At 43.9% G+C, this 24,221-nt stretch overlaps 1 protein-coding gene across 1 annotated transcript in view; it reads left to right on the top strand.

Annotated features, from left to right (window-relative positions):
* Nucleotides 1–24,221, top strand: part of NUP160 (nucleoporin 160) — a 1,498,284-nt gene that overhangs the window by 1,138,176 nt on the left and 335,887 nt on the right. The window contains exon 28 of the mRNA XM_044082750.1: nucleotides 11,305–11,401. Coding sequence (XP_043938685.1) covers nucleotides 11,305–11,401 — 97 coding nt within the window. The remainder of the gene's footprint in view (nucleotides 1–11,304; nucleotides 11,402–24,221) is intronic.

Raw genomic sequence — 24,221 nt, forward strand, 5'->3', positions numbered from 1 at the left:
ATATATATATATAGCCTACCTTTTGGGGCCACCTGACATCTGGGGCAAGAAAAACTGAAGAAAATGGCGTTGGATGCCTCTTATATACCCCTGGTGCACTGACGTCAGGGAAGAAGCGACAGCACCCGACGCTGGACCAAGACTTTGGAATTCGGGCCGACTGCGGGACCGCCTGACGGCAGGATAACCCAAGTGTGATGACTGCAGCAGGGTGAACACTCGAACATCTACATTTATGGTAGGTACAAAACTGTACTTTCTCCTTCCCATTATGTCATATCCTGTTTTCTTCTCAAAAAAACTTCTACTAAAAGGGTTTACAAAAGTAAATGGAAAACGCTTGTTTTCTGGGACCTTAGCAAGGATCTGTACCCTTTTTCAGCTCCGGTCATCTATCCCTGAATTTTTAGCTTCAGTTTTCAATGAAGCGGCTAGTTTCTCAACCATAAAAATTCAATTGGCTGCCATTTCTAATTTTCTCCTGGGTGAAAATAATTCTATCTTGCCTTCTTCTAAACTTTGTAAAGCCTTTCTCAAGGGAGCTGTTTTACTTAGACTCCCTTTAAAGGATCCAACTCCTCCTTGGGATTTATCTATCATGTTTCAGGCCTTGACACAAGCTCCTTTTGAACCTTCAGCCAAAGCAGAACTAAAATTTTCTTCCTGGAAAGCCATTTTTCTGGTCGCCATCACATCAGCTAGATGAGTATCCGAAAAACAGGCTCTATCTTCTAACTCTTCTTACCTGTTTTTTCACAAAGACAGTATATCCTTGTTTGCAAATCCATTTTTTTATTAATGTAGCTTCTGAGTTCAGCAAAAAAGAGTTCATTAATCCACCAGTTTTCTTTTCTAATTGTTCAAATGAGAGAGAGTATATGCTCCACCTTTTGGGTGTGCATAGGCAACTTTGTTTTTATCACAGAACCAAGGACTTCAAGAAAGCCAACCAGCTATTTGCTTCATTTTCTCTTAACAGATTAGACAAACCAGTATCCAAAATTACATTGGCCAAATGGTTAACTGAATTTGTTTCCTTTGTTTATGGTAAAGAAGGTCTATCCTTGCCCAAGACTCCTAGGGCTCATTCCACAAGGTCTATCGCAGTTTCTTCAGCTCTTTTGTTCAAGAGCTTCTGTAGATGACATTTGCTCAGCTGCAGCTTGGACTAATTTTCACACTGTTCTGATGAAGTTCGTTTTTCGAACGAAACCTAGGTCGACGTTTTTGTTATCATTTCATTTATTTTGAGTTTTTTTGTTTAATAAAGTCTTTTGGAACGTTTATGGGCCTGGATCTTTGGAGAGCTGAACACTTGTGAGCTGGTCTTTCGTTGTATTTGCGGTGGATCCGCCTAGATTGGCGACACCTTCAGTGGCTATATACTTGGTATATTTATTTCCTGGTTTTGGTGTAATTTTCACACTGTTATTGCTTACTACAAATTACATTTGATTTCTGGGAATAGAGTGGCCTTTGGCTCAGCAGTACTCCGGAATATCCTTCCATGAGGCCTCCCAAGGTTACAGTAGCTGGGGATTGTGTCCCATCAGTTGAGGAATGAAAAGGACATCAGTTAAAAAATGTTATGTACTGACCAATGTTCCATCTGTGTTGTACATACTTATTTTTTTCTCAACTTCTGCCAGCCTACCTCCTCCGCTTCTGGATAGATCTGAGAGTTGTACAGGAACCTCTGTTACGTGTTTGAGCTCCAGCCTCTCTTTTCTTTTCTGCCTTCATTAATTTAGGTAATGGGTTGCCCCTTCATATCTGGGGGCAGCAAACTAGACCCGAGGTATGTTAGGTTGGCAGAGGATTATGGGTAAAGGGAGGAACTCGAGAGTCCTTGGATCTGATGATCTGGTAGAAGTGGTCGAGCTGGATCCAAGTCTCTAATCTGAACCCATCAGTTGAAGAATGAAAATGGACAACGTAGATAGAACATTATGGTGAGTAATAATTTTTTTAATGAATAAAGTTAAAATGGTTAGTCCAGATAGCTGACTTTCCTTTTTATTTCTATAAAATGTGGAGATCAACCACAGTGTGTCTTACTAGCTAAAGAGTTTATTGTAATTACAGTCAGTTGTAAATTCAATAAAAATGACTAGAATAATACTTCCAAAATGTAAAAATGATGCTGAAGATCCAGCAATGTATAGACCATTTTCAAATAGACATCAAATTTCTTATAAAAGTTCTGAGTAGAAGATTAGCTTACCTAAACTGATTCTGAAGGGACAGCTAGATATGTATGCAGCAAACATAATACAGTAGGTAACCAGTGCACTCTTGCTATTTTTGTGAACTGCCTGCAAAATCCACACAAATCAAGATGCTTCAGAGATAATTGTCCAAAATAAAGAAACAAGAAGCAAAAAGCTTTTATTTGCTTGATCGTGTTCAGTAAGAGTTGAAGCATCTTGGTTTGTGTGCCTTTTCTGGGGATTTTGATACTTTTTGATTACTCCTCATTTCCAGTTTGAGTGAGTGGAATTTTATAGTAGAGCCTTCAGAGCCATTTTCTACGAGTGAACATGGCATAAAAGCATTCCTTCATCTTTTATTGCTTTTTTTTGAACTGGGAAGGGGGAATTTGTGCTGCTGGTGCAGACATTATTTATTGTGACATCAGAAAAGCATTAAGCCTACATTGATGGCACAGAGGGATGCAACCCTGACTATGACCCAAATGAAGTTAGTATCTCAGGCACTTGACAGTGCATTCAGAATTGAGCACTGCCCTTCCCTTGCCTACCTCCATGTCCTGCAGTGATTGTTCAGGTAGAGGAAGGTCCACTTAGTCCTCCTCTGTGAATGTCCACAGTTGAGGCCTTAGTCTTCATATGAAAGTTTGCGATCTGTTCTCTCTCCTCAGTTGCAGGTGTACTCCCTCATGAAATACAGCTCAGTGTCAGCACCAGCCAAAGGCATTTGTGTTCTCGAGCAATGTGTAAGCTCTTTAGCCTGATATCCACCACCCATTCATTGCATGTTATTTATGCCCAAGTGCACTGACTCTGGAGCTGGTTGGTAGGCCGAGGTTTTCCTTTCCTTCTGGAAAAAAAAACATAAGACAGGAGTTTGGAGGACCCTTGAAGCTTTTGAAGTCCTCTGTAGACAGCCAAGTGTTTACATTATTTTCCCCAGCAGTGCCTAAATAAATGTATGGGAAAGGAGGAACCTTGATGCATCCCTTCTGTTGAGCCCATTACTAAAGATTTTGTGGTTATACCATAGAAGTACCTGATTTTTGCTGTGTGACTTACAAAAAAAGGGGGGTGGGGGCAAATGCCTACTATTAACTCTGAGCTGGAGTGGGATAATTGTAAGAAATCGTAGAACAGACCGCTAAGTGACCACAATATTTTCCCATCCTGCTGCCTGAAAATGAGTTTAAAACACGAGGGGAAAGTCTCTTCTTCCATCATGTTGAGTGTTAGATCCCTTCACTCTTCCTCACCTCTCCAAGTTCCTGGCCTTCATTGTGTTAAAGATGTGATAAAGATTTTAGCCCTTCTTAGTCTCAGCTTAAAGAGGAGTTAGTTGATAATTTGTGTCCACAGGTAGTTGTCACATGACTAACTGCAGTTTTAACTACTGTGATGCTGTCTTATAGTAATCTTCTCCATTACAATTATACGTTATAAATTGTATTTTTCTGCTCTCAGAGCCTGACATGACTGATAAGGGTCAGTAGACCATTTCACCAACAAGGGTTAGAAAAAAAAATATATATGCCTTAGTTTTAACTCTGATTGTGTTTATTATATTAGTCTGTTTTTTTTTTTTCTTTTTTTTTTTTAAACAAAAGTTAGTCGATAGTTTTCAAGTTCTAGGAAGTTGACATAGTTACTGACCTATATATGCATTGCTGCACACTACATTATAATTGTATGCTTTCATATCCGATTTTTTTATATATAATTGCCATAATCACGAATACGTAAATCTCCCATTTTTTAAAATAAATGAATAATGTAGCATAGCTGAAGCTGCCCTTCTTAAGGCTGTGTTCACATGTTCATCTTGGAGTCTGCAGGAGATTGTAGACTGTTCAGCAGTGCAATAATGAATGCATTATCAATTGCTCCTGCTCAGAAAGATGTTACAAAGGGGAGAGTCCAGCCTCAGACTGTTGTGCACTTTAAAGATATATAGGCTGCCACACTCTTTGTGGTGTCTTTCACGTGCTTGAAAATGCAGGTATGGTGGACATGTACAGTGGATATAAAAAGTGTACACACCCCTGTTAAATTGCCAGGTTTTTTTGTGATATAAAAAAATGAGACCACAGTAAATCATTTCAAAACTTTTCCCACCTTTAATGTGACATATACCTGTACAATTCATTTGAAAAAACAAACAGATCTATTAGGGGAAAATATAAAACAAAAGTACAATAAGCCAGTTGCATAAGTATGCACACCCTTAAACTAATACTTTGTTGAAGCACCTTTTGATTTAGTTACAGCATTCAGCCTTCTTGGGTAGGAGTCTATCAGTATGGCATATCTTGACTTGGCAATATTTGCCCACTATTCCTTGCAAAAGCACTCCAAATTTGTCAGATTGTGAGGGCATCTTTTGTGCACAGCCCTCCTCAGGTCACTTGACAGATTTTCTGTTGGATTAAGGTCTGGGATCTGGCTGGCTGGGCCATTCCAAAACTAGAATTTTTTTCTGGTGAAGCCATTCTTTTGTTGATTTGGATGTATGCTTGGGGTCACTTTTGTGTTGAAAGATGAAATTCCATGTCATCTTCGGCTTTCTAGAAGATGCCTGAAGGTTTTGGGCCAAAAGTGACTGGTATTTGGAACTTTTCATAATTCCCTTCAGCTTGACTAAAGCACCAGTTCCAGCTGAAGAAAAGCAACCCCAAAGCATGATACTGCCACTACCATGCTTCACCGTGGGGATGGTGTTCTTTTGGTCATGCAAAGTGTTGTTTTTGCGCCAAACATACCTTTTGGAATTGTGGCCAAAAAGTTCAACCTTGGTCTTATCAGACCATAACACTTTTTCCCACATGCTTGTGGGAGACGATGTATTGTTTTGTAAATTTTAGCCGGGCCTGGATATTTTTCTGTGTAAGAAAAGGCTTCCGTCTTGCAACCCTACCCCATAGGCCAAACGTGGAGAATACGTGAGATTGTTGTCAAATGTAGTACACAACCAGTACTTGCCAGAAAGTCCTGCAGTTCCTTCAGTGTTGCTGTAGGTCTCTTGGCAGCCTCCCTGACCTGTTTTCGTCTTGTCTTTTCATCAATTGTGGAGGGCTGTCCAGTTCTTTGCAATGTCACTGTTGTCCCATATTTTCTCCACTTTTTGATGACTGTCTTCACTGTGTTCCATGGTGTATCCAATGCTGTGGAAATTTTTTTGTACCCTTCTCCTGACTGATATCTTTCAACAATGCGATCCCTTTGATGCTTTGCATGCTCTCTGCAAACCATGGCTTTGGGTGTAGCAGGCAACTAAGTAAATGTCAGTCAAATCCTACTAGGACAGCTGAACTTTATTTGGGGTTAATCAGTCTCTTTAATTGATGGCAGGTGTGTATCTAAGAAGACTGAATGCTGTAATTAAAACAAAAGGTGCTTCAACAAAGTATTAGTTTGAGTGTGCACACTTATACAACCAGCTTATCGTACGTTTTTTATTTTTTATATTTTTTCCCCTAATAGATTTGTTTGTTTTTCAATTGAATTGTACAGTTTATAGGCCACAGCAACGGTGGGAAAAGTTTTGAAATGATTTATTGTGGTCTCATTTTTTTTTTATATCACAAAAACATGGCACTTTAACAGAGGTATGTACACTTTTTATATCCACTGTAGATTCTTTGGACTACAGAGATGCATATAATTTTCTGTTGGCGTCTAATCCCGGTTTGCCATGTTCTGGAATAGTAGAATGCCTCAACCGTCATGAAGTTGGGACGCTTTTTCTGTAGCTGAACCAGTCACAGATCCTGGTAATGAATGGCTTCTCTTGGAAGAAGTTCAACTCCTCCATGGTTCAAGTCAAATAGTTCTCCATTAAAGGTACCTGCTGCTTTAAACCATATCGCTTGCTTCCTTCCTTCGTTAAACCAGATAACTTATTGGGGTGCTCTGTCACAGTGTGGATTAGGGTTCCTTCTTTTCAATACAGTCCAAAGTTATCAAAATATTCTCCCACAAGTCAGTAGTACCTTTTAAACAACAGTTATGTCTGATGAAAGTCTGTCTTACAGCATTTCTTTACACTACTTGTTTTTTGTTTCTGATCTTTCTTTTGTCACTCTCCACATATCATTTGTTGTTGGAAATCACTTGGGCTTTTTTTTTCTGTATATCAGGAGGCTACCTGTGGGCGGCCACAGTGGTGCAGCGGTTAGTGTTGTCTCCTCACCGCAAGAGGTTCTCCAGTTCGATCCTCGGCTAGATTGCCTTCTGTGCAGAGTCTGCATGTGTCCTCCCTGTGGTAAAGTGCGTTTCCTCCGAGTGCTCCGGTTTCCTCCCACATCCCAAAGACATGCTATAGGTGGATTGGACGCTCTAAGTTGGCCCTAGATATGAGTGCATGCGCTTGTGTGCCTTCCATGGAAGGTTGGGCACCAGGCTGGCAACTCGACACCATAAGTCTCTACTGCCAATCATGAGCAGATAGGTGATCCACTGTGGTGACACCTAACTTGGAAAAGCCAAAAGAAGATGATGATCAGAAGGCTTACCTGTCTTTATCTTCATTATAACATGTTCACTGACAGGAGCTGTTGTATTTTCAGCATCTGTGCCACCTCTGCATGCAACAACTCTGCTCCTCATCCTATCTTTCCATTCACTTTCTGGTTACTCTAATCATCAAAGGTGCCAGCGGTCTGTCTGTATTTGACTCTGATTTATCCACTGAATGGTCAGACCACATTGCATACATTTCTGATGCATATTAATTTCTAGTGCCAATTCCACACTGTGGTTTGTATCACCACCAATCCCACCACATGCCATCTTTTTGATCACTGTTGTCAAAAAAGCCAACCTAATGATGTCCTCCATTAAAAGGCAGGGGAATTTCCACTGCATCCTGACTATATTAACAAATTAATCCTTGTCAGTGTGAAAAACATCAGGAGTCTCCCCCTGAAAAATAAGTTGTGTGTGTTGGTTGGAGTGACCCAGTTAACAGACTAACTGAAGTTAATAACATTTGATGTTAAGTTGTCTATCTCGCCTTCATTCTTGCTGGATGGGTTCGGAGCCGACCTCGGCTCCGACTCGGCCACTCTAAAAGCTCGAGAGTTGGTTCCACCGGCTCGAGGCTCCCGTTATATCCCACAATGCTAGGCGTGAGTTACCTCAGATCTCGTTTGCCGCTACAGCGATCGAGGTGTTGGTTTTCTACCGGCTTCTTGGTAAGTAAACTTTCAGTAAAGTTAGGATACTTAAACCCCTTTATTTTTAATTTTAACTACATTTTCCCTTAGTTTAGTGGAATTCTAACCCTTTTTCACAAAATCCCATTTCTTCCCCATAAGAACTTAAAAGTTCTCCCTCGGGCCTTCAGGCCTTTCTTCCATTCCCTAGTGGTGTGTGTGTGTTGCTTCTCTTAATTAAAACATTTTGATAGTTGTTTTATTTTTGAGTTTTAAAAATAAGATAAGGTGTAATCAGTGTGTTTGACTGAGTGTGTGTGGTTACACTTTCTTGTTCTAAGATGTCTAAAGACACAAAGGTCTCAGGCTTCAAGAAGTGTGATGCGTGCTGTCAGAAAATGTCTCTGACAGGCGGTCACACTTCTTGTGTCTACCTGGGGCCTTTACACCTGCAGGACTCCTGTGCTCTATGCCACGGCTTCAGTCCCAGGGTCCTGCAGGAAAGAAAGAACAAATTGATCCTAAGGGGTCTACTTAAGCCTGAGGATTCCCTCTCTGTCTCTGGGAAGCCCTCCAAGGCTTCTAGGTCCTCGGCTCCAGCTACTGAGCCGAGACCTAAGGCTACTAAACCTACGTCTGCATCGGCTCCGGCTGGAGTCGATGAGTCTAACTTCTGTGGTTCCCTCGGCTCCGGCTGGAGCAGGTATTAAATTCCCTTGTCGGCTCCGACCAGACCTTCGGAGCCGACATCTAGGAAGAGATCTAGGTCACCATCCCTTGGCTCCGTTCATTCGGCTCCAGCATCTCCTCTGCTGTCTGAACGGAGCCATAAATCTCACTCCTCTAGGTCATCGAGGCTGTCGGATCATGACCTTCAGAGGGTAGTGAGTCGACTTCTTAAGTCCGAGGCACTGGCCCAAATGCTTCAGAGCCCGACTCATCAGTCGATGCCTGCCCCTGTCCATCAATATGTTCCTCCTCCGACTCCGTTGAGCTCGGAGCTGGGGCGTTTCGGAACCGAGACTGTGGTAGCATCGGAGCCGATACAGATGTCTTCGGCTCCGTCGTCTGCTCCGATTTCTTCTTTCGAAGAATCTCGGCGCCGGACTTCCCTCGGCTCCGAGGGGGTGAGTGGCATCGGACCCTTGTCCGACCCCGCTCTTCCTCTCGGAGCTTCGGCGCTGGTGAGTTCGGCTCCGACATCGGCCTCGGAGCCATCACTGTCGGTGCCAAGGGAGGTTTTCAGCTTCTCGGAGCGGGGACCTCTGGCTCTGCCTGACAGGGGTGCGTTCGAAGTCATGCGGAGTGTGTTAGAACCTGGCTCTACTCCACAGTCTGCTCCGTCCGCCCCTCCCTCTACGGTGCCTCAGGTCAAGTCGACTCACTCCCTCATCCCGGACCACAGAGAGCCAGCTCCTCAGGAACCCCCTGTGGGGATCTCATCCTCTTCCGAGGCCTCTCCTGATTTGGCAGAAGAGCCCCCTCGGAAGAGAAAGTGTAAGAGGAAACACATTGACTCACCTGAGTCAGTCACCTCTGACACAGATTTAGAGGATTCCGAGGGTTCCCCGTTCCCCTTCTGAAGATGTCTCTTTGCAGACATTCTAGAAATCCTCAAACAGAGGGAAATTGGCCAGCCCTCAACCCTTCGGAGGATGAATCTGTGTACCTTGAGGCGTTTGGCTCGTCCTTCCACCTCCTGGGTGTCTCCCCTTTGACCCCTCATGCAGGTGGTAGCTAAAAGGCATGGGCGGCTCCTGATTCAGTGGACCCCACTCCCAGGAGACCCTCAAAATTCATAACGGCACCAGCAGACAAACAGTTCTTGACAAAAGGAGTTTCTGTGGATGCTATGGTGGTTGCTGCTGCCACTAAGAAGGAACTAGCTGATCCTTCAGTACCTGTCCATCCACCTAACAAGGAATCTAGGTCCATGGACAGGTGCGGAAGCGGATGTTCTTGTCAGCGACATTTGCTATCGTTCGCTGAACTACCTATGCCATTTTACTCGTCTTCAAAGGGACTTGATCAAAGAAGCGAGTGACATGTTGAAGGATCCTACAGCTGCGGGTTTTCAAGATAAGATGAACACTCAGCTGGCTACCCTGAACTCCATAGCCAACTCCTCCATGCCTCCTTTCTTATGCGGCTGATGGAGCGAGCAGGGCCGCAGGGACAGGTGTGGCCTTACGTAGGCATGCCTGGATGCGGCTATGCAATTTTGCGGACCCCTTTAAAACGTCTTTCACTAATTCCCCATTCGATGGATCATCTCTCTTTGGTCCTCAAGTGAAAGAAACCTTGACTAGGTGCGAGACTGATGGCAAGACTCTTTCTGCCGTCGGAGTCCGTTTTTCTACTCCTTCTAGGCCTTACCCCAAAGGCCAGAAAAGTGGGAAAATGTGGTTCCGTAAACAATCTCAAGGGACTTCGCCTGACGCACAGAGTCTGTTCTTACTTCTTAGATTCTTCCCCCTTTCGAACCTGCAGCCCCCTGTTCTTTAAAATTGCTATCATGGAAGACTCTCTTTCTGGTAGCTATTACTTCAGCTAGAAGAGTTTCAGAACTTCATGCACTCAGCTGTCGACCTCCTTATCTATTGTTCCATAAGGACAGGGTATCCTTACGAACCAACCCGTCCTTTTTGCCTAAGGTAGTCTCGACGTCAAACCTAAATCAAAGCATTGACCTCCCTGTCTTTTTTCCAGAATATTCCAATAGGTCTGAACAAAAATTACACTGGCTAGATGTTCATCGTCAGTTGAGGTACTATTTGGATAGAACAAAACAATTCTGAAAATCTGACCAGCTGTTTGTCTCCTATGCAGAAGGCAGAAAGGGACTTTCAGTTTCAAAGGTATCATTATCTAGATGGCTAACATCTCTGATTTCCCTTGTTTATGAAATTAGACACCAAAAGCTGCCTAATAAACCTAAGGCCCATTCCACCAGAGCTTTGGCTACTCCTTTAGCCGTTCGAGACAGACTGCCTATTGACACCATTTGTGCAGCGGCTACTTGGGCTACTCCTCACACTTTCATTTCTCATTATAAGTTGGATTTAGCTTCTAGGCATAGAGCTAACTTTGGTTCCACTGTTCTCAGGAGTCTGTTCCGTTAGGCCACCCGGGACAAGGTGCTAGGGGCTTGGTCCCATCCAGCAAGAATGGCGAGATAGACAACTTAACGTATAGAAGTTATGTTCTTACCATAACGTTCCATGTTAGTTGTCTTCTTCTCGCGTCCCACCCTCCTTCCCCCTGGCCTGGACAGACCTAGAGTTGTGATTGTGACCTCTCTTTCTACCACCTCTTTTATTAGGCATATGCTGTTGTGCATATTTCCTGGATGAGGATATAGGTCACCCTTCTTTCTCCCTGGTTTTAGAGGTGGACTTTGTTTATAGTTATTCTGATACTATTATAAGCTGGGGTTAGCTTACAAACGAGATCTGAGGTAACTCACGCCTAGCATTGTGGGATATAACGGGAGCCTCGAGCCGGTGGAACCAACTCTCGAGCTTTTAGAGTGGCAGTCGGGCAGGTCGGCTCCGAACCCATCCAGCAAGAAGGCGAGAAGAAGACAACTAACATGGAACGTTATGTTAAGAACATAACTTCTATTTTGGCATTCATCAGGTTATAGAGGTACTGGGAGAGGGAGGAGATACAGAAAGGTGATGATTAGCTGTTCATTGTCAGTCATTGCAGAATTAAGCAGCAGACAATAGTAGTGCTAAACCTGATGGAAGTAAAGAAAATGTGCATCCACCAAATTGTACTTGAAGTGGGTTGAAAAAAATCTTACTGCTTTTTCTTTTTTTCTTTTTTTTTTCCTTTCTATTTTTGCTTAGAAATTCGCTGTTTGTTAAGATGACCCTGCAGTTTAGTAATTTGATTTGTAATCTGAGTGTAACATTGTTTTCTCTGTATTTTTACAGGCAGCTAGATTGTCTGCGTCAGTTAGTTGTTGTTCTCTGTGAACGCTCCCAACTACAAGACCTTGTTGACTTTCCTTACGTAGGGTTGCATGATGAGGTAAGGGCACCAGTAAACGTTTGCGTAAACATTTGACTTGGTATTAGTAATCTATGCTTATGTGACTTTTTGTTATTAGTAATCTGTATTCATATAACTTTAAGAAGACGTTCGTGATAGAAGATGTCTTTGTCAGATTTTACTAGTAGAGTTGTAAACTGCTTTTGTTTTGAATAGTTAAGATATCTATGCTGAGAGGTTCATAAGTGCCATTTCCATTAACATCTTGGTATAATCATTCTGTTGTAGAGTAATTAATAACTAGGATCCTGCTTGCTTGTTAGAAATTGATTCATCCTGTCCCCCAGTCTGACCTTCTGACACAAGTGCAGTCCTGCTTTGCCCATAAGCACTCCAGTTCTTTTCCACCCACCCCATTTCTTTTCTGCCAGTCAGAGTTTAGATCTGTGTCCTGCCCCATTCGAGAAAAGTTTTCATATTTGAAGCATGAAAGCAGATTTTCCAAGTGTCTGTGTGGCTGGCAGTTTCATAACTTAAGATCCTTGCCAGCATAATATCTGTTGCTCTAATAGTATCGGAGTGAAACAATGCCCCAAGTACTAATGGTCCAATCTGTGTGCTGTTAGAAGTTGGGAGAAACTGCTGGCACGTTAATGCCCGAATTGTGACAGGTGATAAATTCTTGTGCATAGGTGATAGGAGAGCCCCATTTGCAGACCCACTTCTCTGCTATAGCACCATTAGATGAACTGAGAATCAAAGTTTGTTCACTAGTGAACATTCCTAGCAGTAAATGTGTTGTATACATCACCTCCAAGATTTTCATCGTGTTTCACTGTTGCAGTCATTACACTTGGGTTATCCTGCTGGCAGGCTACCCGCAGTTGGCCTGAATTCCAAAGTCCTGGTCCGGCGTCGGTTGCTGTCACGTCTTCCCTGACGTCAGTGAGCCAGGGGTATATAAGATGCAGTCAACACCATTTTCTTCAGTCTTTCTTGCCGCGTGGTGCCCGAAGCAAAAGCAGTTCGCAAGTACCGGTCGGCTGACTCCTGAGATTTTCGAAATTGAATTTCAGAACCGAAGTCTTCAATAAAGCTAAGTACCCCGTTGGGGAAACTTTTTCTTGCTCCAGACCAATGTCGGTAAAAGTTAACAATTGTATTTCTTGTGGGAAGCAAATGCCTCATAAGGATTTTCACTCTTACTGTATTCCTTGCCTAGGCCCTGACCACGACATTGCTAGTTGTCGGTTTTGTGCTAGATTCAATCAATGCACTATTAAGCGTCAGTTTAATTTTGCTTTACATTACTTTGGCCGAAGGTTTAACTACATAATGCCGTCGGAACAACAGACCGGAATCCATAAAAAACGCAAAGACAAAGAAAAGGACAGGCATCCGAGGTTCAAAACCGACGAAGCCTCTTCTAGGCCAGTCGCCGGTTCTCAGTGAGGCGCTTTCGCAGCCCCTGACACCCACTACCTCAGAGCCACAGGCCGCCTCCGACTCCCACATGGAGACAACTAGGCCTCTGGAAACTCAAGGTATTGGGCCTACGGAAACTATTCCCTCAGATGGGTCCGGAGCCACTGAGCAAGCATCGGCTTCTGAGGGTGTTTTCAGACCTACACAGCTTACTATCAAGTCCACATAAACAGCCAAGACAAAGTCTAAAACACCATTAAAGACAAAGAAACAAGTACAGCATTCTCCTGGACAGTCATCCATGCCAAAGAAACAGATGCTTAAAATGGCAGAGGACCTAATTACTTTGATCAGGGGTTCCCATCCCCCTCCTGATAAAAGGCCTAGGCAAGACACTGACTATGATTCCTCTGACCAGGTTTCTATTTCCTCTGATTCCTCTTCAGAACAGGGATATTCTCTTCCTCCCTATGAGGACTCTGATGCTGAAGAATCTATCCCTTCAGCCTCTCCTCCTGAGGATTACTCTCTTGGGGAAACCTTGCACACCATGAGGGAGCATTTCCATTGGGAGAGCCAGGACTATTCTGAATCCAAGAAAAGGCTCAGAAATGTTCTTTTACTGCTTCAGCACAGGCCCCTTGCTATCCCCCTTGTACTAGATATTGTTGATGATGTTTTTTCTGAATCCAGTTTGTCTCCTGATTCTTTACCCCCTGCACCAGTCAAACCAGATAGGTACTTACAGGGTCCCAGACTCGCATCAATTTCTTTATAGAAACCCTGCTGTTGACCCAGAAACAATTTCTCAGGGTCCCAAAGGGGTCAAGGCTTCCACTGCAAAAAACCCTGTTCCCTCAGATAGGGATTCTAGAACACTGGATAGATGAGGGGAAAAAGTTTACACTTCTGCTACTTTTGTTGTAAGGGCTTTAAACTGCCAGTTTCACATGCTTAAATATCAACAATACCCAATATCTTTGCTAAAACAGAAAATGCTTACAAGGTCAGAATGTCCTGACAATAAGGAAATGCAGGATTTATTGCATGCAGCTGAACAAGTGGGAGAGCATACTCTGCAATGTGGTTTTGATTCATTAGAGGCTTCTTGCAGGGCCGCAGTTACAGGTTCTGTCATTCAAAGGCATGCTTGGTTAAAAAAACAAAGTTTACCTGATCATGTTAAATCAAAATTATTGGATGCTCCATTACAGCATGATACTTTGTTTGGTGTTAAGGCAGAAGAGTTGTTAAAGAAAATGGAGGATAAAGCAAAATCAATGCAGACAGTAAAGGATTTCTTACAGGTTCAGCCAGCTAGATTTAGCAGGAGCTGGCCTTCAAAAAATTGGTCCTTTCCAGTGTCAGACAGGCCACAAAGAGGCAGATACAGACGCCCAAGAGGCAGATCTCATCCCCAAGGCTCATACAGACATGAACAATGGGGTGCTTCAGCCCCCAAAGGCGGAGAAGACAAATCACAACCTTATAGGAAATAGTCCCAATGACTTCCCTCTACAAATGCCAAACACTTACCTTTTGGCAGCACCCTTAGGGGGAAAACTAGCACTTTTCTCACAAAATTGGCACATGATCACCCAGGACAAATGGGTACTGAATATTGTTTCTCGGGGTTACAGGCTTCATTTTCACACCCTATCAAGTTCAAAAGTTATGCCAGGCCTGCCACATAATCAATGGGCAGAGGCACAAAAACAAATTTCTGCTCCCGTGAACATGAGAGCTATTCAAAAAGTACCACAGCTAGAACAGGGACAAGGATTTTACTCAAGACTTTTCTTGGTACCCAGAAAGGACAATGCCTGGAGACCAATACTGGACCTGTCAATTTTAAATACTTTCCTGGATGTTCCAAAATTCAAAATGTTGACACTGCAGCAACTTCTACCCATGCTGGGCAAGAAGGTTTGGCTAGTTACTTTGGACCTCAAAGAGGTATACCTGCATGTCCCAATCAGACAGTCTTGCAGAAGATACCGCAGATTCATAGCTGGCTCAATGCATTACCCAATTCTCTGCACTGCCCTTTGGCTTATCTACTTCACCCAGGGTCTTCACAAAATGCCTGGCGCCAGTAATTGCATTTTGCAGACAAAAAAAATTCAAATCTGTCCCTACTTGGACGACTGCCTTATTCAAGCAGAGAGTAAGGACATTCTTCTAAAGCATCTGGCGTTTGTAAAAAGATTACTAATTTGCCTAGGGTACACAGTAAACGAAAAGAAATCAATACTACTGCCCTCAATAGATAATATTCCTGGGTGCAAGCTTAAATACAACTGCCCAGATGGCTTATCTCACGCCAGACAAGCTAAGGCAACTGACTCATTACTTTCAGATGATGGCAACAAAGACCCAGCTACCTGCAAGAAAAATTCTGCAGGCTTTGGGCTTCATGGCATCCTGCATCCTGCTAATTCCATATGCAAGACTGCATATGAGGAAGCTACAGTGGTATCTAAAAAGTGTTTGGACTCAACATTGCCACAGCTTGGAAATAATAATAACTCTTATTCCCTGCCTGCAACAGGAGTTTCAATGGTGGGCACTGGCCTGTCACCACAACAAGGGACAGCCTTTCACTTTACCCACAGCCAGGCAGACACTAACAACAGATGCATCGGATTATGCCTGGGGGGCACACATGGCAGGAAAATTTATTCAGGGCACGTGGCCCGCGGACCAAATGCATCTTCACATCAATCAAAAAGAGATGCTAGCTGTACAAAATGCCCTGACAGTCTTCAAGGATCTACTACATCCAGGACAACTATTACTAAAGGCGGACAATACTACAGTTATGTGGTACATAAGCAAGGGGACACACGGTCCTACCCCCCTCTGCAGGCAAGCCATGATTTGTGGAGCACAGCACTAACCTATCAAGTACATCTGCAGGCACAATTCCTGCCAGGAAAGAAAAATACTCTGGCAGACGAACTAAGCAGAAACCTCATGGACCCTCACGAGTGGAAATTAAATCCACAGGTCTTCAGCATGATAACAAGGAAATGGGGATGCCCAGACATAGATCTTTTTGCCTCCCCTCACAACTGCCAACTACAGAGATTCTGCACAAGGACTCCTCACTCACAAGCATGGAAAGTGGTTGCTTTATCATTCAGCTGGAAAACCCTAACAGTTTATGCATTTCTACCACTGCCTCACCTTCCTAAGGTGCCCCTAAAAGTCAGACAAGAGAAGCCAAAAATGATTCTGATTGCCCCAGACTGGCCACGCCAGCACTGGTACCCAATCCTAAAGAGCTTGTCTCAAGGACCAGCCTGGTCTTTACCTCAAATTCCTCATCTTCTGACTCAGCAAAACAATCCGATCCTGCACAGCCAACTCAGAACCTTAAATCTGGCTGCATGGCAGGTAATATAGCTACTCAGAACACACCTCTCTCTAAAGCTGTTATGGATGTAATTTTGGAAGCCAGGAGGCCCAGCACCAGGAAATCTTATGCAGAAAAATGGAAGAGATTCTGTGCTTAGAACCAGGCACAAGGACTTGAACCACTTGTTCCAAATATTCCTCAGATTTTACAATACCTAACTGAGATGCTGGACAAAGGCCTATCCTTCTCATCAGTTAAGATCCATGCCTCTGCCATTTCAGCTCATTACAATACGGAACCTCCTATTTTCTCTCATCCACTCCTAAGACAGTACCTCAGACGGGCAAAAAAACCCCAAGGAGAGCACCGATACCTACATGGGACCTCAACTTAGTCTTAGAAAAGCTCACACTGCCTCCTTTTGAGCCAGCCAATACAGCTGATATAAAATTCTTATCATGGAAAACTGCTCTGCTCCTAGCAATAACTTCAGCAAGAAGAGTTTCAGAGTTGCAGGCATTAATGGCAGTGGAACCTTTTATCATTTTTCATCCGGACAGGGTTTCTCTAAGGACAAACCCAACATTTATGCCAAAGATAGTATCTAGTGGGCTCTTAACCAAACCATTCATTTGCCAACATTTTATCCAAATCCCCAGAATAAAGGGGAGAGACTTCTGCACTCTTTGGACATATACAGGCAGCTACGCTTCTACTTGGACAAAACAAAAGCTTTCCGAAAAACTGAGCAACTGTTTGTAGCATATGCTGCAGGATCACACGGAAAGGCTATTTCAAAGCAGACTATTTCAAAATGGATTGGACACTGTATTCGTTTCAAGTCAGTGCCTCAGAATATTAGGCCACATTCTACCAGGGCAGCAGCCACTTCAGCAGCCTTTCTCGGAGGAGTACCAACCAAGGAAATTTTGGAGGCTGCAACTTGGAGTTCAGTGCACAGTTTTACCAAGCACTACCACTTACCTCTTTACTCAAAATCCAGAGCAGGTTTTGCCACTGCAGTTCTGCAGGGCCTCATAGCCACTCCTAATCCTATTTAGACCCAGCCGCCCAACCTTAGCTTTGGGATTCAACCCAAGTGTAATGACTGCAACAGTGAAACATGATGAACATAGTGCAGCTGTGTACCTACCATAAATGTAGATGTTCGAGTGTATTCACTGTTGCAGTCCAGGTTACCCACCCACCATCCCCCTTTCTTTGCTGGGACTTATCTATACTTCTCTATCCTATACAACCTATGTGGTGTATTTGCTTGTAGATGAAGGTATTGTTTATTTTTGTGTATGTTTTTTATAAGCAATGTATATTGCCTACCTTCTTGGGGGCACCTGACATCTGGGGCAAGAAAAACTGAAGAAAATTGCGTCAGCTGCATCTGATATACCCCTGGCACACTGACGTCAGGGAAGATGCAACAGCAACCGACGCCGGACCAGGACTTTGGAATTCAGGCCGACAGCGGGTAGCCTGCCAGCAGGATAACCCAAGTGTAATGACTGCAACAGTGAATACACTCGGACATCTACATTTATGGTAGGTACACAATTGTACTTTTCCGCGATCTTTAAGCTCATCTTCAAATAGTGAGGCCTCATTCTTACTCCCATCCTTCACAAGATGCAAGAGACCCAAGGGAAGCAGACCCATGAATTTCCACTCATCCATTATTGGTGGGCCAGAGCTTTTTGTAACTGGCATAATCCAGGGAAATTTTTGGGTTATACAGCTGCCTAGTCAGAGGTACTTGAGGCTAAAGACTCTTTCTCACAGGGAAGACTCCTGGATTATACAGGTGTGAAGATATGTGAAGGCTGCCAGCCTAGCTAGATAGAATTTTGTAGATAATTCTGTGTCTTTGTAAATATTAATATAAGCCACAGGCTTGTTCTCTTAAATGGAAGAAAATGGTGTTAAATGTTGAACGTCAAAAATGTAACAACTGTGTACTCTGCTAGAAGAAAGCTGGTAAGTCGAGCCTTGTATGACTGTTTGATTTCAAACTCGGAGCCGTGGTGTCTGAACCAGCAGATTCTTTCTATTGTTTTGAGACAAGAGTTGATTGTCAGATTTTAGATATATAATGTCTTTAATTACTGTGGTTTCCTGACCAGGTGCAAGCCTACTAAGAAATGTAAATGTAGACTTTCTGTTAGCCTGGGAAATTAGAGAATTGTTAAGAATGTTGTAATCTAAAATGAGTCAGCAGGATGTATTATCAATTTAAAGGACTTTCTCAGACAGAGAGATGGCATTTTGGATTTTGTCTCATGCTGACAACAACTCACCAGTACTCTGCTTTTGCTTTATATTTAAGTTTATTTAGAACTGTGGTCAGAATTATTCTACTGTATTATTTTAAGCATTTTCTTGTGATCTCTGAACTCTTGACTAGCACTGTGTAGTAAGAAGTACTGTCTTGTATTTTTATTATTAAGTATTTTTAAACCTTTCAACTGTGGCTATTTTGTGTAGAGATAATTTAAGCTGTAGAGTACATTGCATGTATATAGTAATACTGTCCAAGCCACTCCAGTAGCTTTAGCCCTGGGTCACACTTACTATTTGGATAATAATATTGCACAGTAATAATTGGACACCCTTTGGTAAAGGCCTTTTTAGTAGCTGATATTAGTGGTTGGTGGCAGCTGGTACTACCTTATAGACTGACATGAAGGAGTATAGCTGGAGAACCTGTGCCAGCCTTTCCCAGGACTTTGTGTGGTTGTATATAACTCTTATCTCAAAGTGTGTGTGTGTGTCAGCTGCTTGGGCAGGGACACGAAGCACTGGTTGGACAGAGAGGGTGCTGGAGGTTTTAGCTTGACCACTAGGCTGAGATCTGGACCCTGTAGCTGTGCCAGTGGGGAGTCTTACTGGGGATCTTGAGAGAAAGGGAGAAACCAGCCCCAGACTGACTGTGTTCTCTGTGTGCCCTTAAGGGAAATTGTACTTTACTGTGTATGTATTGGTTATCCTTCCCACTGTGGACGTCTTTCACTGGTGTTAGTGGTGAGGATTGAGGCTCCTTGATTGCTGGGCCAGTGCACGGACGTACCATATTAATTGTTTGGCAGTGATTGGATATCCACACCACATAGTAATTAGTTGGCAATTGGCTTGTAGTGGTGTGGATAGTGAATTCCTATAGCTTGTGTACAGTGATCACTCAAGGTGTTTTTGTACTCTAAATCAGCCACGCAGTGAATATTCAGAGTTCAGATTGCAATTGTTTTATTTCTTTTGTTAGCTTAGCTAGTCAGGGAGAACAGGCAAAGCATGTCAGCGGAGGAGTATGGCAAGCTGTCAAAGAACCATTTGGCTGAAATGTGCCAGACTAAGGGAGTGGTGCATGGATACCTGACTAAGGCAGGCATGATTGCAGCTTTGGTCACAGCTGCAGCAGAAAACAATCAGGAGGGCGATCAGACTGGCCATGAAGAAGTAAAATATTCAGTGAATGGACAGCTCAACCTTTCTGCAGTTGACTTAAAAATCCATCTGGAGCTAAAGAAATTTGAGTTGGAGGCCTGGCATTTGGAAACAGAAGCAGCAGAGAGACTAAGACATCTACAGGCTGAGGAGAATGAGAAAGTGCTTCTCCCGGAAGCTGAGGAGAAGGAAAGGTAGAAGCAGCATGAGAAGGAGATGCTGACTCTTCACCAGAGTCATGGAGGTAATGGGGAAGGGAGTAACCAGACCCCAGAAGCACAAAGGTCAGTAAATTTCTCCTGCAGTTTAATGAGGGGGATAACTTTGATAATTTCATGCATATGTTTGAGAAGGTATGTAAACAGTATGATGTTGACCAAAGGCTTTGGGTATGGTTCCTGACCCCCTTACTCCATGGTAAAGCTGTAACTATGTTGTCTAAACTTTCTGATCACGAATATTTTGATTATACAACTGTTAAGGATTGTCTGTTAGAATTCTTTAAGCTAACACTGAAACTTACAGGAAAAAGTTTTGTGATCATAGACGCAAGGCAGATGAAAATGTGTGTAAATATGTTGCCGAACTGAGCACTTACTGTCATAGGTGAGTGAATGGATGTCAGGTCACCACTTATGAAAGGCTGGCAGACCTTTTGGTGAGGGAAAAAACCCTTAGCACTTTGCCTGAGGACATGAGGATCCGGTTAGCTGATAGACAATGTGCTACTTCAGATGACTTGGGGGAGAAGGGAGACCTATACCTAGCAAGCAGTGCATCCATGCACAGGAAAGGAATCCCTAATACTGCTCATTGGTCTAAAGGAACCCATGGTGGGGCAGCCCAGACTGCCCCAACAGAATCTGCCAGTAGCAGGGGGAGCCACTAGTCCAGGTACACATCCAGGACCTAGGGTTAAATGTTTTGAATGCAAACAGTGGGGCCATGTGGCATACAGATGTCCATGGAGGCAAAATGGGGAACAAAAGGTGAGGGAAGCCAGTAAGTGGGAAAGACATAATGTCAATAGCAGGTACTGTTGTGACAACAAGGGTACCAAATTACCCTCCTGCATATGCCCTGATAGGAAAGGGTTTGGATGAGGCAGTACCATGTGTTAATGCAGTTACACGCAGTCAGGCGTCTAGACAAGCATGTGGGTCTGGTAGACCACATACTTGCAGCCAGGACTGGTGAGGCGGTTACTTCAGGTAGGGAGCTACTCTGAAGCAGTGATACTGAAGGTGAGCCACAGCTGCTTGTGGGTACTGATGTTCCCTTGGACAGAGTGACTGCAAAGGTAGAGGTGAGTAGTAGTACCCAGGCTGGACAGTGAGGCACCGCTGTCAGAGGATGGCAGACTTCATCTGGAAGGGGAGCTGGGAAGGGTTACAAGGAGAGAGTTGAGACAGGCTCAGCTCTCAGACCCTACATTGCAAGGCCTGAGGCAGGTAGCTAGTGAGGCACCTGATTCTCAAGGGAAGGAGGAATCTTTATACTGGGACAAAGGGTTGCTGTATAGAGTGGACCCCTGAGGGAGGGATATAAGATGAGAAGATGCAGGAGTTGGTAGTGTCTAGAGCCTACCGTCTGGTGCTTCTAGTCATAGCCCATGATGTTCCCTTTACAGGTCATACGGGCATAAAACATACAATGAAACATATTATGCAGAACTTCTAGTGGCCTAGAATTTCCAGAGGTGTAACAGGGTACTGCAGGACCTATAAGCAGTGCCAAAAGTAGGCAAGGCAGGAGACAAAGTGAGAGCTCCTTTGATGCCTTTGCCTGTGATTGAGGTGCCATTTCAGAGGATAGCTATGGATATTCTGGGGCTTCTGAGTACCCCAAGTTCCACAAAGAAAAAGTATATCCTAGTGGTAGTAGATTATGCTACAAGGTACCCTGAGGCAGTGGCTTTGTCCTCCATTGAGGCAGAAAAGGTGGCAAATGCTTTGTTAAACATTTTCATCAGGGTAGGTTTCCCAAAAGAAATACTGACTGACGGAGGTGCCAATTTCATGTGAGACCTGCAGGCTTGTCTGTGGAAGTACTGTGGGGTGAAGCACCTGAAGACCACCCCTTACCATCCCCGGACTAATGGTCTTGTTGAAAGGTTAAACTCTACAATCAAGTCCATGCTACTGGCATTTGCGGACCAGTTTAAGAGGGAGTGGGACAGATATTTGCCCCATCTGTTAGCTTACACAGAGGTTCCCCAGAAATCCACAGGTTTTTCACCCTTTGAGTTGCTGTATGGGCATACAGTGAGGGGACCTCTAAATTTAATTTGTGATGAGTGTAACTCTCACAAGGAGTCTGTTGTGGCATATGTCCTAAACCTCAGGACAAGGGTCAGGGAACTCATGAGCTTGGCCCAGGAGAACCTGGCAGAATCCCAACAACAGAAAAGGTATGGTATGACGGGAATGCTCGAGCTAGAGAGTATGCTGTAGGGCACCAGGTAATGGTTCTTATCCTTGTCAGACGCAACAAGCTGCAAGCAGCTTGGGAGGGACCCTACAAGTGGTAAGAAAGGTAAGTGATGTTAACTACATGGTAGAACTGCTAAGCAGGCGGCAGGAGCACAAATTGTACCACGTTAACATGATGAAACCTTACCATGATAGGGAGGCCTTTGTGCTAAGCATTTGCAGTGGATTGCAGAAGGAGTCTGAAAGAGATATGGTGACTGATGATCTCAGTGAGGCTCGGACTGACACCTCAGTGGAAGGGGTAGCAGTGACCCAGCAGCTGTCTCCTACCCAGGTTCGAGAAGTCCGAGCAGTGTTACTGGAGTTTAGGGACATGTTCACTGGGAAACCAGGGTCCACTCACCTGGTGCAGCACCAGGTGGATACAAGACCCCAAAGGCCTATTAGGCAGTGCCTGAGAGAGTCAAACAGACTCTGAGGGAGGAGATAAGGAAATGTTGGAACTGATGGTAATTCAAGAGTCCAACAGTCCCTGGGCCTCCCCAGTGGTGCTGGTAAAAAGAAGGATGGCAGCACCAGGTTTTGTATGCACTACAGGAAATTAAATAGTCGCACAGAGTCAGATGCTTACTCCATGCCTAGGACAGATGAGGCCCTAGAGCTGCTGGGTGGGGCTAAGTACTTACAACCATTGATCTTACCAAGGGTTACTGGCAGGTGCCCTTGACGCCCAGTGCTAGAGAGAAGTCAGCCTTTGTGACTCCTTTTGGCTTATATGAGTTCACAAAGATGCCCTTTGGGGTGTAAAATGCCCCAGGGACTTTCCAGAGGCTGGTAGATCATATCCTAACAGGAGCAGGAGGGTTTGCCCTTGCTCACCTAGATGATATTGCCATCTACAGCCATTCCTGGCAAGAGCACCTTCAGCATGTCAGGGAGGTGCTGGGCAGACTACAGAGGGCATGGTTGACCATTACGCAGAGCAAATGTTAGGTGTAGATATGGCAGTGGTCTCCTACCTGGGACATTGAGTGAGGAGTGGTAAGATCAGGCTAGAACCTGCCAAAGTAGAAGCTATTCAGGCATGGCCTGCACCTGTTACCAGAAAGCAGGTGAGGGCGTTCCTAGGGACAGCAGGATACTACAGAAAGTTCGTCCCCAGTTTTAGTACCATAGCTGCTCCCCTCACAGACCTGACAAGGAAGAACAGGCCATATAAGGTAGTGTGGACCACAGCATGTGAGCAGGCATTCCAGAAGCTTAAAGAAGTTTTGGGAGGACCCCCTGTGTTAACCAGTCCAGATTACAGCAAGGAATTTGTTGTGCATGTCGATGCTTCGAACCATGGGGTGGGGGCTGTACTTAGTCAGATTTCTTCAGAAGAAGAGTAGCGGTTTATCTCAGTTGTAGGCTCCAACCCAGGGAGGAATGCTATGCAGCTGTAGAAAAGGAATGTCTAGCCATAGTGTGAGCACTGCAGAAACTTCAGCCTTATCTGTATGGAAGTAAATTCACTCTAGTGACAGATCACAATCCCCTAACATGGTTAAACAGAGCCAGCCAGCAAAATGCCCAGTTGCTAAGATGGAGCCTAGGGTTGCAAGCATAAATGTCAGTGCAACACAGTGCAGTGGCAGTAGCAATGCCAATGCAGATGGGCTCTCAAGACAGGGAATGGGGTAAGGTATACTCTGATAGACCTAACTCTCTCAAGCAATATTTCTCAAGGGACACTTGGAAAAACTAGCTTGATTTCTCTGCTGTGGGGGAGGGGGTATGTGAAGGCTGCCAGCCTAGCTAGATAGAATTTTGTAAATAGTAAATAATTCTGTGTCTTTGTAAATATTAATAAAAGCCACAGGCTTGTTCTCTTAAATGGAAGAAAATGGTGTTAAATGTTGAACGTCAAAAATGTAACCGTGCACTCTGCTGGAATAAAGCTGATAAGTCAAGTCTTGTATGACTGATATCAAACTCGGAGCTGTGGTGTCTGAACCAGCAGATTATTTCTATTTTTTTGAGACCAGAATTAATTGCTAGATATAATGTCTTTAATTACTGTGGTTTCCTGACCAGGTGCAAACCTAACGGTAAATTTTTTTAAAAAGTAGATTTTAGGCTTTAACAGAGGGGTTTTGGGTTTTTCTAAAAAGGCAACAATAATATTGCTTTCTCGAGAAGTTTTTTT

This window comes from Protopterus annectens, chromosome 9.part0 (genome assembly GCF_019279795.1).
Source record: "Protopterus annectens isolate FY-2018-M chromosome 9.part0, PAN1.0, whole genome shotgun sequence".
Classification (NCBI taxonomy): domain Eukaryota; kingdom Metazoa; phylum Chordata; order Ceratodontiformes; family Protopteridae; genus Protopterus; species Protopterus annectens.